Source organism: Erithacus rubecula (genome assembly GCF_903797595.1).
Source record: "Erithacus rubecula genome assembly, chromosome: 29".
Classification (NCBI taxonomy): Eukaryota; Metazoa; Chordata; class Aves; order Passeriformes; family Muscicapidae; genus Erithacus; species Erithacus rubecula.
The window spans coordinates 2,413,369-2,429,229 of NC_136681.1; the positions used below are offsets into that span (position 1 = coordinate 2,413,369).

Here is a 15,861-nt window from a genome sequence, read left to right on the forward strand (position 1 = left end):
GGCAGGAGCTGGGCTTGGTGAGGACAAGTTAAACCTCAGCTGACACCTCAAAGATCACCATGACCAGCAAACCCAAAGTTTTCACCATCCCAGCAGGCCCAGCTGTGCTCCAAGAGGAAACTGGAATATTGCTCTAGGTGACTGCACCCCTCCCTGTGCTCACAGCTCCAGGGCATCCCTGGGGCTCTGGCTGGCACAGGAGCAGCATCAGTGCCCTCATCTCACCTTCCCAGCCCTGCATTAAACCTACACCTTCACAAAACTGGGTTTTAGCAGCTCCACAGCAAAAGCATCTCATCACCTCTGTGCCCTCATGGTAGGGAAAGAACAAACCTTGGCCCTGCAAACAGCTGTACATGTGATTAATGTTACTCAAGGAGTTGTTTCTTGAATTGTTGGAAAGTCTGCTGGAGTAAGATTAGTCACATGTTGCTGAGTAGGAGTAGGGCTCACTCATTTCTTCACCACTGCTGTCTCTGGGGCAGTTCATTTGTTTTACAAGGCTAACAGGTGAAAAAAAAAGAAAAAAAAAGGTTAAATCCTTACAAAGGCTCATGGTCAGGCATGCATGGTACAAGACAAATACTGTATTTAAGAGAATTGGATTAATAAATATTAGAATTTTTACATTTTCAAACCACTGCACAGGGACTTAAAAAAAAAACTGAAGTGATTGCAATAGTAGTCTTGTTAACAACCTCTAACCCAGCCAAAATTTTACAGCAGAAACAGTATCTCAGTTGATCAAATCATAATGTCATTTTAATAACTACCTCTAAGCCACAGAAATCATCAAATACAAGTAACTCAAAAGTAAAGATTCTCTCAGTCAAGGTAAATTCACCATGAATTCAAACTTCACTGAACATTTCCATGAAGGAAGAGCAAAACCTAAAAGCACATTGAGCAAAAATATCTGGAAGTAAAAACTCATGAGCCATATAAAGCATCAATATCTAGTTCATCTTTGGATAAGCCTTATGTGCTGAAGAGTTGAAACCTCTCACATCACTATGAACACTGAATTCATGCAGCTTCTGTACTCCACATGTTTGGCTCCTTGCACCACTGAACATTTCTCAAAAAGTGCAGGAACTCTGCAAAGCCAAAAGCCAGAAGAAAAACACTTGCATGGTTAAAACTACATTTCCAGTTAGCAATAAATACAGAAAATAGAGCAGCAGAATGCAGTGCAGTCATTAGCTATGGAACCATGGTGCTGGCACTACAGAACACCACACAAGAGCTCAGACAACTTCTCAAAAAAGCCACAGGGGACTTGGTGCTCTAAACAAGGCATTCAAGGTATTTTATCCTAAAACAAGGCATTGAAGAAACCAGGATGAAACTCAACAGTAAGACATCAGTCCCATAAAATGGAATTTAAAACCTGAAGATTCTATTCCCTTTCTGATGAAAGCAACAGGTTAAAAAAGAGAAGCATTCAAGGACACAGGAAGTGACAGCTCAGATCAAAAGCTGGCAGCAGAGTTGGAAGTGGTCACACACCAGCTGGTGCTCAGGTCACTCAGGAGTGAATGCAGGTACCTGGGAAATCCCTCCCTCTCTTCATTCCCATGAAAAATAATTAATACTGGTTAAAATCATTACAAAAACCATCATTTTATTTTCATGCATCTAAGATAAAACACAGAGTATTTGTATAAAGAGGTAGATTAAAAAAAAAAAAAAAAAAAAAAAAAAGAAAACAGATTTTCCATTCTTTGTCACTTTTATTCAGTAGTTTGTTTGTTTGGTTTTTTTTCCTTATTTTCTTTTTTTTTGTTGTTTTTTGGTGCCAGACATGGCAAGGAGTGATTACAGTCAACTGTTTATTAAAACATTTGTTGCAACACAGACCCCCTTTTACCACTGACCCCAAAAGGACCCATTTTATGTGCTTTATTTTGTTTATTTTTTTTTTTTTCCATACACCACCACCGAGGCCAGGTGGAGGGAGGGACGAGGGGGAAGGGGGAGTCCAGGAGGCCAGAAGGAGGAGGAATGCTACAAGCCACAGCAAGAATGAGCTGTATTTAATAAAAAAAGGGGGAGGGGGGCCACGAATGATACAGTAATGAGGTTACACAATTAAATCCCATAGCATGATTGAAGGCTTTCCCTGTGTCTGACGTCATCACAATGGAAGGCATAAAAAGTGGAGTAAACCCATGTTGAGACAGTCCAGTCTAGTCCATTAGGCAAGATGGTGCAAGTAGTCATTTAAATTAAAAAGTGCCCTACCCTCACCTAAATGGCTAGCAGGCATGGAGACAACAGAGCCACAGAGCCTTCTCCATGGAGCTATAAAAGTGTGTTGTCATATGGCACATTTTAAACACTGGAAAGGGGGGTGCCATAATGGACCTCTCACTCGCTTTCCTTACGGGTACAAACGCTAGATTCGACTATTTCAACTATGCAGGAAGTGACTCTTCAATTAGGAAATGCCAACCCCCTCCCAAACCCCCTTTAATTCATCTTGTCTTGAAATATATACAAGTTATTTGTGGTAGCTACAGCTATGATGTTCTCCTTGGGGTGCCAAGCTGTGTGCAGGATCTTCTTGTTGAAGTCCAAGCTGTCCACGCTGATCTCGTCCTTCTTCCTCTTGCCGCTGGCGCAGACCTTGCGCGGTTTCAGCACCGTGCGCGGTTTGTTGTTCTCCCGCGACGCCTCCAGCGTCACGTCCCTCTTGCTGCTCCTGTCAAACATCCTGAAGAAGTTGTTGTAAGATCCTGTCATGACAATGCTGGAGAGGGAGAAGGAAGAGGTGGTGGGTTTTTAGCAAGGTGGAAGATTAGAGTTTGTGTGTATCTTGCTGGAGTTAAAGGGAAATGGGTGTTGGTTGTTTTATACCTTCCCTTTGAGCTATTTGAAATATTGTGTTGTACAAGCATTTTAATTTGCTTTTCATGTATGGGAGAGTCCCAACAAAACTCAAACATGTCAGATTTTCAGCTCTGTGACACACAAGTTGTGTGAATTTAGGGACTGAGCAGCACATCCAGTGTGAAAACCCCTCACAGCTCCTGATTCTGCTGTTCAGTAAGAAAAACACACTGACAAGTTTCCTTATCCTCCCTTTACCTCAAAAAATACTTGAACACACAGATACCAAATTAAAAAAACCCAAAAGCACCATGTCTGACTACTGCCAGGGATCCAGTGAGCTGCTTTAAATGTAACAAATCAGCAATTAATGACATAATTAGCACAGAAGCAAGAGCTGTCCTAAGTGGTGTTAGGGGCAGGTCACTACCATGGCAAATCCCAGTAAAAAGGAACATTCCTGGAAGGTTTTCCCAGGGTTCCCCTAGAGATCTGCTGCAGGTTCTTACAGAGTTAATAATGCACATGTCAAAGCCTGCTGAAGCACTACAACACTGTCCAAAAGCAGATTTTTGCAGCCCACTGCCCATTTGAAGAATAACTTGGCAAGATCTGAAGCCATGGGGTAAGAATTGCACTTGCCTGTCTGATCCATTCCAGCAGCATTCAAACTTGTCAAAAATGCAATCGTTCTCATAGAGTGAGCAGAGTTTACTTCTGAGGTATTCATGCACCTGCAAAGGAGGAACTGAGTGAGCTTCAGACTCACACACCTGTAAAACAGGTAAAACAGCCTGCCCAGACTGCTCCAAAGTCAGATGAGACTGCTCACAAGAGCTCTTTCTTATAAAGAAAACAGCAATTTTCAGAGGCAGCTAAAAGTATTTTATGGAAAGGAAATGTTTCGCCTCCTGGTTTTTTTTTCAGGAAATAACAGAACTTAAAGACAAAGAGTTGTCATGGTTTTCACAGCTGGAGATCACCTCTCCACCTCCCAAATTCCCCCTGGGTAACAGGGAGGTTTTTCAGCCCCAAACAGGGCTTTGGGTTCTGCCACCACCCTGCAAATCCCAAGATCTTCCAGGAGTGTGGAATCCCCAAACCTCAGGGATGCTCTGCCTGAATCTACACTGTAAAAACTGCAACTGCCACATCAAGACCATCAGTGAGACTCAGCCTCTGTCCAGTTTTTTTAATTTCCAACCCATATGATTTCCAGCCAGTACCTGGTATGTTTCCACAGGTCTATTTTCCATATTTAAATCCCAGATCTTCACTGACAGATAATCTCTAGTCATCATATATCGACCACTATGGCTAAATTTGACATCAGATATGGAAGAGATGATTTCAGAGAAAAATGATCTGTTGCTAGGATCTTCTGGTTCTTCAAACACTGCAGGAAAAGAAGACAGGCATTTCAAGAGGAAAGTTTGTGTCTCTGAGATGAATAACTTTGTCTCAATAACCTTTCTACTTTGTGTTACTCTGTGTTATATAAAATAACTTTCAAGGAAAAACAGTTGTAATATAGTTGCCATGCTCTGTTATTGTTGTAGCAAGCCAAGGTCAGCTTTTCAATCAATCAATTGTTTGCTAATATATGAAGTCTTGATTCCCACATGCAAAATTCCCAGCATCAAGCACAGACCAAATGGCCTGAAACCTGCAAAAATCCATTCCTGATGTCTGAACAGAAACTCATTTCATTCCCTATTTTCACTCCAGCAAAACATCCATGCAATTTGACCATTTTTTTAGCTTTTAGGCTACAGGAATCCTACACAAACCCCAGAGAGACAAGCCAGCAGCTGTGCTCTGAGGCAGGGAGAGGGCAGCACTCACATTTGGAGTGCCTGTCACAAAGGGCTGAGGCTCTCATGTCACACAGGCGGATGGTGCCTTTGCTGCTGCTGTAGACAAAGGTGCTGCAGCTGTTGGGGTGGAACTCTGCAGCTGTGATCACCTCTGTCAGCTCCTCCATGTTGGCAGGCTTGATATCTACAATGTCTGCAGCAGCTTGGTAAGGAAGTGTCTCCAGTGAAATGGGTTTTTCCCAAGGTGTTTCTCAGTTTTAGGTGTGTGGGACTCAGGCACGACCCAATTTGTCTACAAAGCAAAGTGGTGACATCACATTCTATAATTCTTCCAGCAGCAAAAATCTGCTTCAGTTTTGTTCTGCTCCAGCAGTAATTAATTCTATGCCACAAATTATCTCCTAAGTTTTTCATATAGAAGTTTATTTTGCTTAAATTTTAATTATATTGCTCTATTATAAAATGTTATTTTGTATTAGGAATTTGACACAGGTGGGGCTGCTCCATCCCTGGAAGTGGCTTGGAGCAAGCTGGGATAGTGAAAAGGTGTCCTGCCCACCTGGAATGAGCTTTAATGTCCCTTCCAAACCAAACTCTCCACAAGTAAAAACATTTGCAACTAGAAGAAATAACCAGGATTAATGGAGATTAATTCTCTGTATACACACTTTTCATGAAAGGAAATAAAACTGTTCTGTGGGGAACAACAGGAAAACTATGACAAAAGGATACTGAAACTTCTGTCTGTGATTTCTAGGTGCCACAGGTTGATCCTCAGGTCATCTGCAGACAGGTAGGTTTCATAGTCACTATTGATGGAGATGGAATTGATGTGATATGTGTGGGCATTGGCAAATATCCTCCTTGGGCTGGCTTCCACCATGAGGTCCATGGGCCTGAACACTGGCACCTGCAACAGAGAGCAAGGTGAGACCCAAAGGCAGCAGAGGAAAGATGGAATTGATGGGGGGATGGAGCAGCTGCAGCAGAGCCATGGGCTGGAATTGGCAGGTTGGGATTCACTCACTCACCCGTAGTGTTGTGACTGTAGTAGGATCCCTATACCGTCCATCCTCCTCCTTTAAATTATAACCCTCAGGTCTTTTGTCCCTTTCACTGATTTTCCATAATTTTATTGTTTTATCTGCAAGGAAAGAGTCATAGTTTAAAATGAGACCTGTGGAGAGACACCAGCCAGCACTGCTGATGGATTCACACAAGGCAAAGCCACCCACGTGCACCAAAAAATGATAAAAATGCTGCTTGGGGAAAACAAGATCAAAAGTATTAAAAAAAAAACCCTCCTCCATAGTTTGTTCTTTTTTTAAGAGTTAGAGCAAGTTTCAGTTAGGACAGGAATTGTTATAAATGATGAATTAAGGGGCTCACATGAAGGTCTCTGGGTTATAAAGAAATTAAACCCCAAATAAACCTCCCTGTGCAGTTAAACCCTGCTGGATTCCAGATTTTTGGAGAGGATTAGACCCAAACCCTAAGAGCAAATCCAAAAAATAACATTTATGGTGCAAAATAAACTCACCATTTGTAGACAATAAAAACTGAGCAGCATTTTTCTGGGGTAACCACCTAATTTTGTTGATCTTCTCTTCAATTTCTAAACTTTTCAAGTAGTCAAACTCTGGTTCATGGCTTTGAAAGGTACTGTAAACATTGTATTCTCCTCTACTGTGAGACTGGGTTTTGTTCTGCAAAGAGAATTAAATGATCAACACATATTTACAGGGTACACTGAGGTAAAACCTGCCTGATTTTCATGAGCCTGTCAACCAAGTGAGATGAGCATCATTTATTCAGGTTTCTACTGTTTTGACTAAAAAAATAAAATAATAAATCAGAGGACAGTTTATGCAGCAGCTTAACTTTCCAAAAACTCTCCTCAGAATGTGAATAATATCTCAAACAAGTTTTCACACTTATGCTGAACAGCAAAACAAACTAATATTCTGCCTAAATATTTCATTTTTTAAAACAAAAAAAAATCACAACTTCCTTAATCTTTAATTTTTCCACCTTTACTGTTTAAAGGGAAAATTCCTTCCCCTGCAGCACAGACACACAAATGGCAAATCTACTCTGTGAGTACATTCAGCTTTCTCCAGACACACTATGGAAATCCCACATGGAACCTTTAAATTTGTACCACAAACTCCACTATTCTGCTTTATAAACTCCAAGTCCTCTGAGAGTTCCTGAACTGCTTAAACAGTTTTTTTTCCCTTATTCTATAAAGGTAAAAAGCTCTGGTATTAAGAGTCACCTGTCCAGGTAGAAATATTTGCATAATATAAAAAAACTGCAGAATTTCTCTTTCTAAAAGCTTAGACACCAAAATATTGCACTGCATGGGTTGAATTTGGAATTTCATCCCCTGGCTGCAGGAAATTGGATCCATTTCTGGTGTAGTGCTGCCCATGTTTACCTGCAGTGGTTTCAGGTTGGATTTGGTGATTTATCCCTGTCCCACCCACTGCAGGATTGCACCATCAGATGCTTTTGCTGTGATAGTTTCTGGCTGGGATTTTGCTCCTTCCTGCTCCAGTGTTTCATGTCCATGGGTTCATTTCATCCTCAGTACCTCACCAAAAATATCTGATCCAACCCTTGCTGGTCCACATTGGTCACATTCCTTGCATGATTTTCTTGTGCTTCATGTCCTGAGACTGGCAGGAATTTTTTATACTTGAAAAAAAGCTCAGGGCAAGGAGGGATAAGGGGGTAAAAATGCTTAGAAATCCCAAAATTCTGTACCACCACTGCTTTTCTCACCCTGGGGAATGGAAATCAGAACTAACAAGTGAAGCTGGGTCAGGAACAGGTTGGAAAGGAAATCCAGGGAATTTTCCTTCAATTCCAGACTTGCTATAACAACTGAGGTTTAAATATTTTATGTGTAAAACTTCACAGGACCAGAATACACATAAACCCAGTAATATGGAAAATCCAACCTTGGGATAAAATTAAAATTTAAACTCTCATTCTCATGGTGCTCAAAAACAAAAAAAAAATAAATCCCAAACAAGGAGAGATGTTGAGCCAAGTGCATGATGTTAAATTCCAATTTAGGTAATTGCTCTGTGCCCACACAGTTTCTGGGAGATGTAGTGAGTATCCAGTGAGTATTTACTGAGTATCCAGTGAGTATTTACTGAGTATCCAGTGAGGATTCACTTCCTGCCTGCCCTGAGCTGTCACTGCTGCCACATTCCAGCCCAGAGGTGGCAGCACTCTGGCAGTCACACAGTTCCTGTTTCAGTGTTTTTCTTCCTGCAGGCAAAACTCTCCAGAGCAGGAGCACAGAATTCCAAACAAAACATTTTTATTTTATTCATTTTCACGTATCAAACCTGCTCTAGACAGTTGGTTGTTGGGACAAGCAAGTAGCAGTGAATCTGGGAAGAAAAAAAATGCCAAAAAAAAAAAAAAAAATTGTGTGGAATTTTATCAGGTGGTTCTTCCTGCCTCTGGATCCCAGATGTGCTCCAAAAACCAAGGACATCCAAACACAGCTGAGAGCAGGCAAGGAACTGCTGCAACTTTACACAAGAGGATCCTTAAAAGCATCAAGCTACAAATGAAGAATTAAAAAGCAATAAAAAGAAGAATAAAAAGCCACAAGTTGCCAGAAGAGCTGGTGCCTGGCAGCCCCACTAGATGTCCCCAGTGACCCAGGGAGCTGCTGGCACAGGGACAGAGCCCAGCCCTGCTCTGGGAACAGCAATTCTGCAGCTTTGGGACCTTCCAAATGGAAACTGAAGGAAAAACTAAACAAAAAGTAGCAGTGACATGTCCCTGAAATCCATTCTAACCACAGCCTGTTAAAAACATCTGCAGCTCAGCAGATGGGGGTAGAGCCTAAAGACCAAAAAACAAAGATAAAAGGAGGGAAGGTATCAGTGCTGTGAGGATTCTGTGGTTTTACCTGATTGATAGCAGGGGGAAAAGGACATCTGAGGTCACAGCCACACTCTGCCTTAAAAGCAACTTTTAATATCCCAGCTCCAGTAAATCTGAAATCATCCTCACTCCAGTAAATCTGAAATCATCCTCACTCCAGTAAATCTGAAATCATCCTCACTCCAGTAAATCTGAAATCATCCTCACTCCAGAGAAATCTGAAATCATCCTCACTCCAGAGAAATCTGAAATCATCCTCACTCCAGTAAATCTGAAATCATCCTCACTCCAGAGAAATCTGAAATCATCCTCACTCCAGAGAAATCTGAAATCATCCTCACTCCAGAGAAATCTGAAATCACCCTCACTCCAGAGAAATCTGAAATCATCCTCACTCCAGAGAAATCTGAAATCATCCTCACTTCATTTACAAATTATTGTTTCAAATAATTTCTATCAGCCACAAAGTTCTCATTAAATTTCAATATTCACTTATCACACTTGCACTTTGTGTAAAGATTTGATAAAAACATGCTCTTTGTTTTTAAAAAGGGAATAGAAAAACCATAAAAAGCAGTTGAATTAGACAGCACTCACCTCCTGCTCCTGTTGAAAAATGACAACTCTGCCTCCCTTGTCTCCTGTTGCTAACAACTCTCCAGAATGGTTAAATTCTACTGTAGAAATTATATCAGCTGCAGAACAACAAAAATAATTCATTATTAAGAATAATTAATTCTTTTAAATACAAAGTGGTCAAGAAAGTCATGATTAAAAATGATACTTTAGTGAAAGGACATTTATAAAATGCAAGTAGATGGTTCTTTCAAAAAATAACAATAATTTTTTTAAGCTGTGCATTTGAGAAACATTTACAGATCACCACACCAGAATTATAAACTACTTTGTTCTTAAAAGATTAATATCATCAATTTCTTAGAACTGATTTTTCTATTCAAAACACCTTTCTTTTTTTTTAAGGACTCATTACACATTTACCCATTTGATAATTTAAAGGCAAAAAGTATCAGGGGAGAAAAGTTCAGTCATCACTGTCTATGGAATGCAAGGAATAAACAGAAAATCAGAAAAAAAATCTCAACAGACTCCAAAAAATCTGAGTATCTCTTCTGGATGAAGAAAATTTACATTATCACAAGTGTTTTTATAAGGAGTGCTAAAATTAAATAGTGAATATACACTGACAAAAATAATATTCCCCTAATATCAAACTGAGCTGTTTGTACATCACAAACTTCCATTTTTTAAACACCAAATTCCAACACAGTTCTATAAATCTGATTTTTCTGCAGGACAAATTCTTTTAGAGTTTTATATCCACAAGTCTTGAGGTCATTTCACTTCCAACCAATCAGCTGGAGATAAACAACATTTTCTGTGGGATGGTTTTTTATTCTTTCATTGCATCCATAACATTTTAGAGTTCAAAAAAGATCAAGAGCTGCTTGAGTGAGAGCCAAAAAGAGTTTTGTATTCTACAGCACAAACTGCACCAGAAATTCCCCCCAGCAACATCCCTGGGGACAGAAATACAACTCAGCCTGAGCCTCACTGAACACAGAAAATATTTAATTCCATCATCAATTCATCTTTTTTCTTTTCTCCAAAAGTTACTTTAACCAATCATTGTGTGACCAAGTGATTTATTTCACACCTGTAAGGTTTAAGATGCAAACACTGAGCTGGAATTTCATTTCCAGATACCAAATAATTCATCAGTGGACACAAAGATACCAAATAATTCATCAGTGGGCACAAAGAGGGAGGTGCAAAGCAAGCAGTTCAATTTGGATTTTTCCACACAATGCAAAGTACATGGTTATACTCCTCCAATAGGAAAACAGCTAAAAAAGTTATCAATTGATTGGAGAAAAAACATATTAACATCTGTCAGCAGTGAGAAGTAGATAGAATAATTAATACTGTGAAAAATAGATTTAACACTACAAGTTCTGACAGGCTTGCAAGTGATAACAGAGTAAATTATGAGCAGATCCAATGTGTGTGGAAAAAGAAGAGCAAAGAAAAAACTGCCTTAGAAATCTCATCTATCCAAGAGCAGATGGATAAATTAATCAAAATATTATTTGGTGAAAGTCACTGGAAAGTTTAGAACAGGTAGCAACAGCAGCCAGAAAAACCCTTTAATTAAGGATAAAAATGTCTATTTTTCTATATATTGTATTTACTCAAAGACAAGCACTTTTCTGTAGATCCCAGACATTCTTTGCTTTTTGTATTTATTTTAGTTTTCAGCAGAATCCCAAGCTCTCCTCAGGGATCTCCAAGCTGATAAATCTGTTTTATCACTCAGGTGCACCAAGAAATTCTCAGCCCCCCATCCCCCACCTCCAATTCCTGCTGAAATCTCCAGTGCCTGACTGACAACATGCAGAACATCCCAAGTACTTGGAGCAGTTGGAATTTAAAATTAAATACATTTCCTTAGCAAGCATCACAATGGAAACCTATTAATTAGTTTTAAAACTCAAGATACATCAATAAATCCAATGTGCCTTGCATAGTGTGATCTTGGACTGTGCCCTCTCCAAAGGGGAAAAAAAAGTGCTAAAAATGTGACAGATAAATGAGATTTCTGCAATACCAGAACCAGGTTTTCTCATTCTTGCAATGGGACAAAGAATTCAGAGGTTATTACCATCATTGAGAAATATTTACTGCTAAATGTTTTCAAATAATGAGTTTTAGTGACCTGAAAGCAAAGGGAGTGGTGGGGTGGGAATCACCCACACAACCTGAAATCCATTTAGGAATGAAAATGTTTTTCTCAAAGTTTGAGCAAAACATTATGGAAACACAGAGTTGTATCCTCATCACAGAGAGAGAAAAAAAAAAATCAAACCAAGGTAGTGATGTCAAAAATGTCAAAGTAAAGAGAATCCAGCACCTACAACCTGGCCAAGTTTTGCTTCCCTTCTGCACATTTTCATTTTCACAAGCTGCTTTCAATTTATTAAGGTTCAATGAGATATTTTGACTTTTCAAGTGCTCCAAAAAAAAAAAATCAAGATCTGGAGATTTGACAGGATTCAAGCAGGACTAAATTCTTCCATGGTAGATATGGAGAGAGGAATCTGAGGAGCCAAAAAAAAAAATAAAAAAATAAATCAAAATAAGGTGTTTGGTTTTGACAGAGAATAGGAAAAGGATAAAACACATCTCAAAGCTTCAGGTAAGGCTCTGAGGTCACTGGGTCAGTGTAGTGGAAAGAGAAGAAGTTCAAATTACAAAAAAATAAAGGAATCCAAGAGATCTCAGATGCTTTTTCCCTGTTAAAAGCAGGGTTTGGAACAAAAAAAACTCAGTGACAAATACTTAAAAAAAACCAGTTTCACACTTTGGGGGCTTTCCACATGTTGCACTGAATGCAGAGTAGAGTTTTCTGAAATTTAAAAAAAAAAGGATTGTGATGATGTTTCACCACTGTTCAAATGTCTATAGAAAAAAAAGGAATAAACCAGCAAAAGCAAACTGTAATCCAATGATTTCATTCCAGAAGGCTCATCACAAACCTGAAAAGCAATTCTGTATTAAATTTACTTGCTGTAATAGAATAAAGGGGATTTTATTAGTAGAGAAGAGGCTATTTTAATGTTCCATGAACTTTATATAAACTCTGCTCACAAAACATGTCACCTACTCTGGGAGTCAATCCTGGCAGGAACAAAGAGAGTTTTTATTTCACCAAACTCAAAAGGTTTCTGTGCAAATTTTTGGAATCACATTGATCTGCTGCCTGTAAATTAGAGTGTTTGCACAAGTGGAGCAATCTCCTGATGTTTCCAAGGATTGAGCAAAAAAATTGTAGCATTTCAAAAGCATTTTTAAATGATTTAGAAAGTATTGTTTAAATATCTTTCCAGTGATTCAAAACATCATTTCTGGAATTTTCCAAAAAAAAAAAATATCCTATCCATAAAGAGAGATTATTTACAGGTTGGCAATTCTGTCCTGGGGAGTGAAAAGTGAATTTCACTGATGTGGAGAGACCACTTCCTTAGGTTATCAATCTAGAAAAGCAATTTTCATTAAACTAAACATCAATCAGCCAATCCAAGGAGATTTCAGCAACTGTCTCAAAAGAAAAACATGAAGAAACCAATTTTTAGGATTAGCATTCAAATCCACTCAAACTGAGGAAGCAGCAGAGAAATGGATAAACACCATGAGAGATAAAGACAGTGAAAAGTTTGAATTTGATGCACAATTGCTGAGCCTGGAGAGAACAAGGCTGGAAATCACCTGTGGGTTCTTGGATTTTTTTTTCCAATCTAGGGTGAGGCAAAACCTCCCTGGCTCCAAACTCTGCTCAGGTGCAATTTCCAGAAATTCCAGCTCAAGTCACAGCTAAAAACAAATTTGTGGCTTTTGATTTGATTTTCTTGTTTCCAATAATGGTTTTGTTTTGCAGTTATTTATTTCATCATTGGGAAAAATTAAAAAAAAAACCCAAATAAACAATGAAAGACACTGGAAAAAAAAAACCAGAAGCTCTTCCACCCCACTGTTTGTGATTTGGATTTACTATTTTATGCAGAGTCCTGATGTTTTGTGTATTTATCTCTGAAATACAGTGAGGTGTTAGCCTCAAACTGGACAGGAAGGATTTTTAAACAAGATTAAAACAAGGTGACCACACATCTGTGTGCACAGGGCACCAAATTCACCCCCCAGGAAAAGAGAGCAAAATTCCAGAAAAGAAAACACCCTCTGCATTGCAGCCTCATCCCTAATTTATGGCTGATTTATGGGGGAAGGGAACACAAGGATTGTGTGCTCTAAAGTTACCATGACCAGTTTCACTATTGATTTTATTTCCACCTTCTCCATTCACTTGCAGGAGTGATTCCTGCATTTATTCCATCTCCCTGAAGTGAGCAGGCAACAAATCCAGAGGAGACATTCCTCCTGTTCAATTTACTGCTTGAGACTTGGTGCAGAAACCCTTGAAATAGATCCTTTCTCTACTAAAGAGGGTATTAAAAAGATATTAAAAACACAAGCATGAGGAAATTGTGATTTTTCCTGCTGATGCTGAAAGTCAGAGTTGTTTGGGGAAGATTCAATTCAGGGCTGAGACTCTGAGTCCTTTTTATATCCCTACACAGAGACCAGTGGTCAAACAGGGAATATACACAGAATTTCACAGCAAAAATTATTCACCTAAATAAAAGAATCTAGTATTAACCTTGTCAAGCAGGCCTAAAGCATCAGAACTTCACTCTAATTTCCTGGACTCATCTATATTCCCATTTCTTTTCTTTTATTCACCCTTTCTTCTCCCTTCTGCATCTTTGCCAATCTTTGAGAAAAGATAAACTAGGGAAGCTCTAATTCAACAATGAATTCACTTTGGATTAGAAAGCCAGAGTGATTTACCCATTATTATTATTATTACCACTACACATTGGAATTTTTAACTTTTTATTTAGCTCCCTAAAAATAAAAGTTTGATGCTGTTTGATTAAGTTTTTCCTGTTATTTCTCAAGTCACATGAGCACAGCCCCACACCTGTGGGCTCAGGTGTCAAACCCCTGCAGCAGCAATGACAGCAGGAACACTCTGTTATCACCAGCCTGCAGGAGGTAGAATGAAGCATTTTTATTTTTATTTTTAATAGGAGGAAGAACTGGAAGCAAAGGAAAAACCAGTACTGCAAGACTCCAAGGATTTATGTATGAGGATGGATATTCTAGAGACAATGCAACTTAATGCTCAAGCACAAAATTTGAAGGTTTCTTAAATAACTTTTGTTATTTGTTATATATTTGTTTTGTTGCTTCTGAGACAACAAAGAGCAAACTCCCATCCCCTCCCAGAGCAGCAGCCCTGATTTTGCTGCCTCTGGTTTTATGTAAGGCCACTAAAGCTCCTAAATAGCTTTACTGGGCTCAGAGCAGAACAACTCCAAATCCATCTGCCAAGCCAGAGGGAGAGGATGGCACTGGAGCTGCAGACAACAGGATTATCACAGAAATGACTCAAAAGCTCCTGCAAGTTGGAAGTTCTTTAGGAAGTAATACTAGCTCCCTTAGAATCCTACAAGGAGAGGAACAAATACACAGATTAAGTGTTTTACAAGATAACAGAATCACCATCTGCTAATCTCTCATCAGAAATCTTTATGTGATCTCAAGTTAAGTGTGGCATCAAAGTAACATCCTCATTTAAACAGAATTCATAGAAAGCACAATTTATGGTCAACATCACAAAGCAGATTGGAAAGGGAGCAGCACACAATGTTTTAATTCTTGTGTTTGGCAAACAACTCCTGTGCCTCACTTGGGCAACTGCTTCAACATCTCCACTCAGGGCAGGTTTCCACCAGCAAATTTACCATTATTTTTCTCCACAGTCCATTTTTGAAGCAAGGTAAGAGACCAACAAAGAATTGTGCAAACCTCAGAAGGAGCAGAAATCACTGCAGGGAACATTTACAATCCTCTTGAACAGACACTGCCACCACCTCACAGTGCTCTGAGCAATGGCAACACTTGAATTTCTGTTAAACCAAACAGCAGCCAGCACTGGGGTGTCCCTGTTCCTACCACAAACAATTCCCTGAAATCTGATCTGGGTGAAAAGAAAACACACCATGAGCTTTGGGAAGGAACTTTTACTCCTTAAACTGGTTTTAAACTGTGATGCACTGTGCAGTACCTGTACCATGATCACTGTGAGCTGCAGGTTTGATTTCTGTCACACCAACTTCACTGCAAATCCACCAAAGAAAGGAACCCTGTGGGGTTAGGATTGCTGTCAGCAGCAAATTGGTCTAAACTGGCCTCTTAAAAACATTTCATCTGATGAGGGATATGAATAGTTTTGGGGTTTTTAATCCCAAAAAAGTTTTTATTAGTGTTTTAAAAATTACTGTGAAAAATCTTCTCCTGTTAAACTCTCAACAACAGCAGACAGAAGAATGTTCTCTCTGTATAAACAAATGCAAATCTGTTTGGGTTCTGGACAGAACCATTAACCCCTCATAACACTGATTAATTACTTTCTATTTTTAAACTTTTAAAATATGACTGCAGCTCCCTTCAGAACACATGCACAGGAGATCAAGAGGCAAATTGCCTCCTTCCACTAAGCAATAAGAGTTATCAGCTGAATGAATTTAGTTCCCAGCACTTGCCTTGCCCCTGGGCTGGACATGATCCAGCTGGGAGAACAGAGGAAAGCACAAACAGTCTGATCACATGCAGAGAAGCAGGAAAATAAATATATTTACAACAGACCAGACAAATAAAC

At 39.3% G+C, this 15,861-nt stretch overlaps 1 protein-coding gene across 2 annotated transcripts in view; it reads right to left on the reverse strand.

Moving 5' to 3' along the window:
- Positions 1 to 1,713: 1,713 nt before the first annotated feature.
- PPP2R2A (protein phosphatase 2 regulatory subunit Balpha) overlaps positions 1,714 to 15,861 on the reverse strand; it is a 29,792-nt gene continuing 15,644 nt past the window's right edge. For both annotated transcript variants that reach the window (XM_079328741.1, XM_079328742.1), the window contains exons 3-10: positions 9,162 to 9,259; positions 6,190 to 6,355; positions 5,681 to 5,793; positions 5,382 to 5,559; positions 4,678 to 4,842; positions 4,059 to 4,228; positions 3,475 to 3,566; positions 1,714 to 2,752 (exon numbers count right to left, since the gene is read on the reverse strand). In XM_079328741.1, the coding sequence (XP_079184867.1) occupies positions 2,473 to 2,752; positions 3,475 to 3,566; positions 4,059 to 4,228; positions 4,678 to 4,842; positions 5,382 to 5,559; positions 5,681 to 5,793; positions 6,190 to 6,355; positions 9,162 to 9,259 (1,262 nt within the window). In that variant the 3' untranslated portion in view covers positions 1,714 to 2,472. The remainder of the gene's footprint in view (positions 2,753 to 3,474; positions 3,567 to 4,058; positions 4,229 to 4,677; positions 4,843 to 5,381; positions 5,560 to 5,680; positions 5,794 to 6,189; positions 6,356 to 9,161; positions 9,260 to 15,861) is intronic.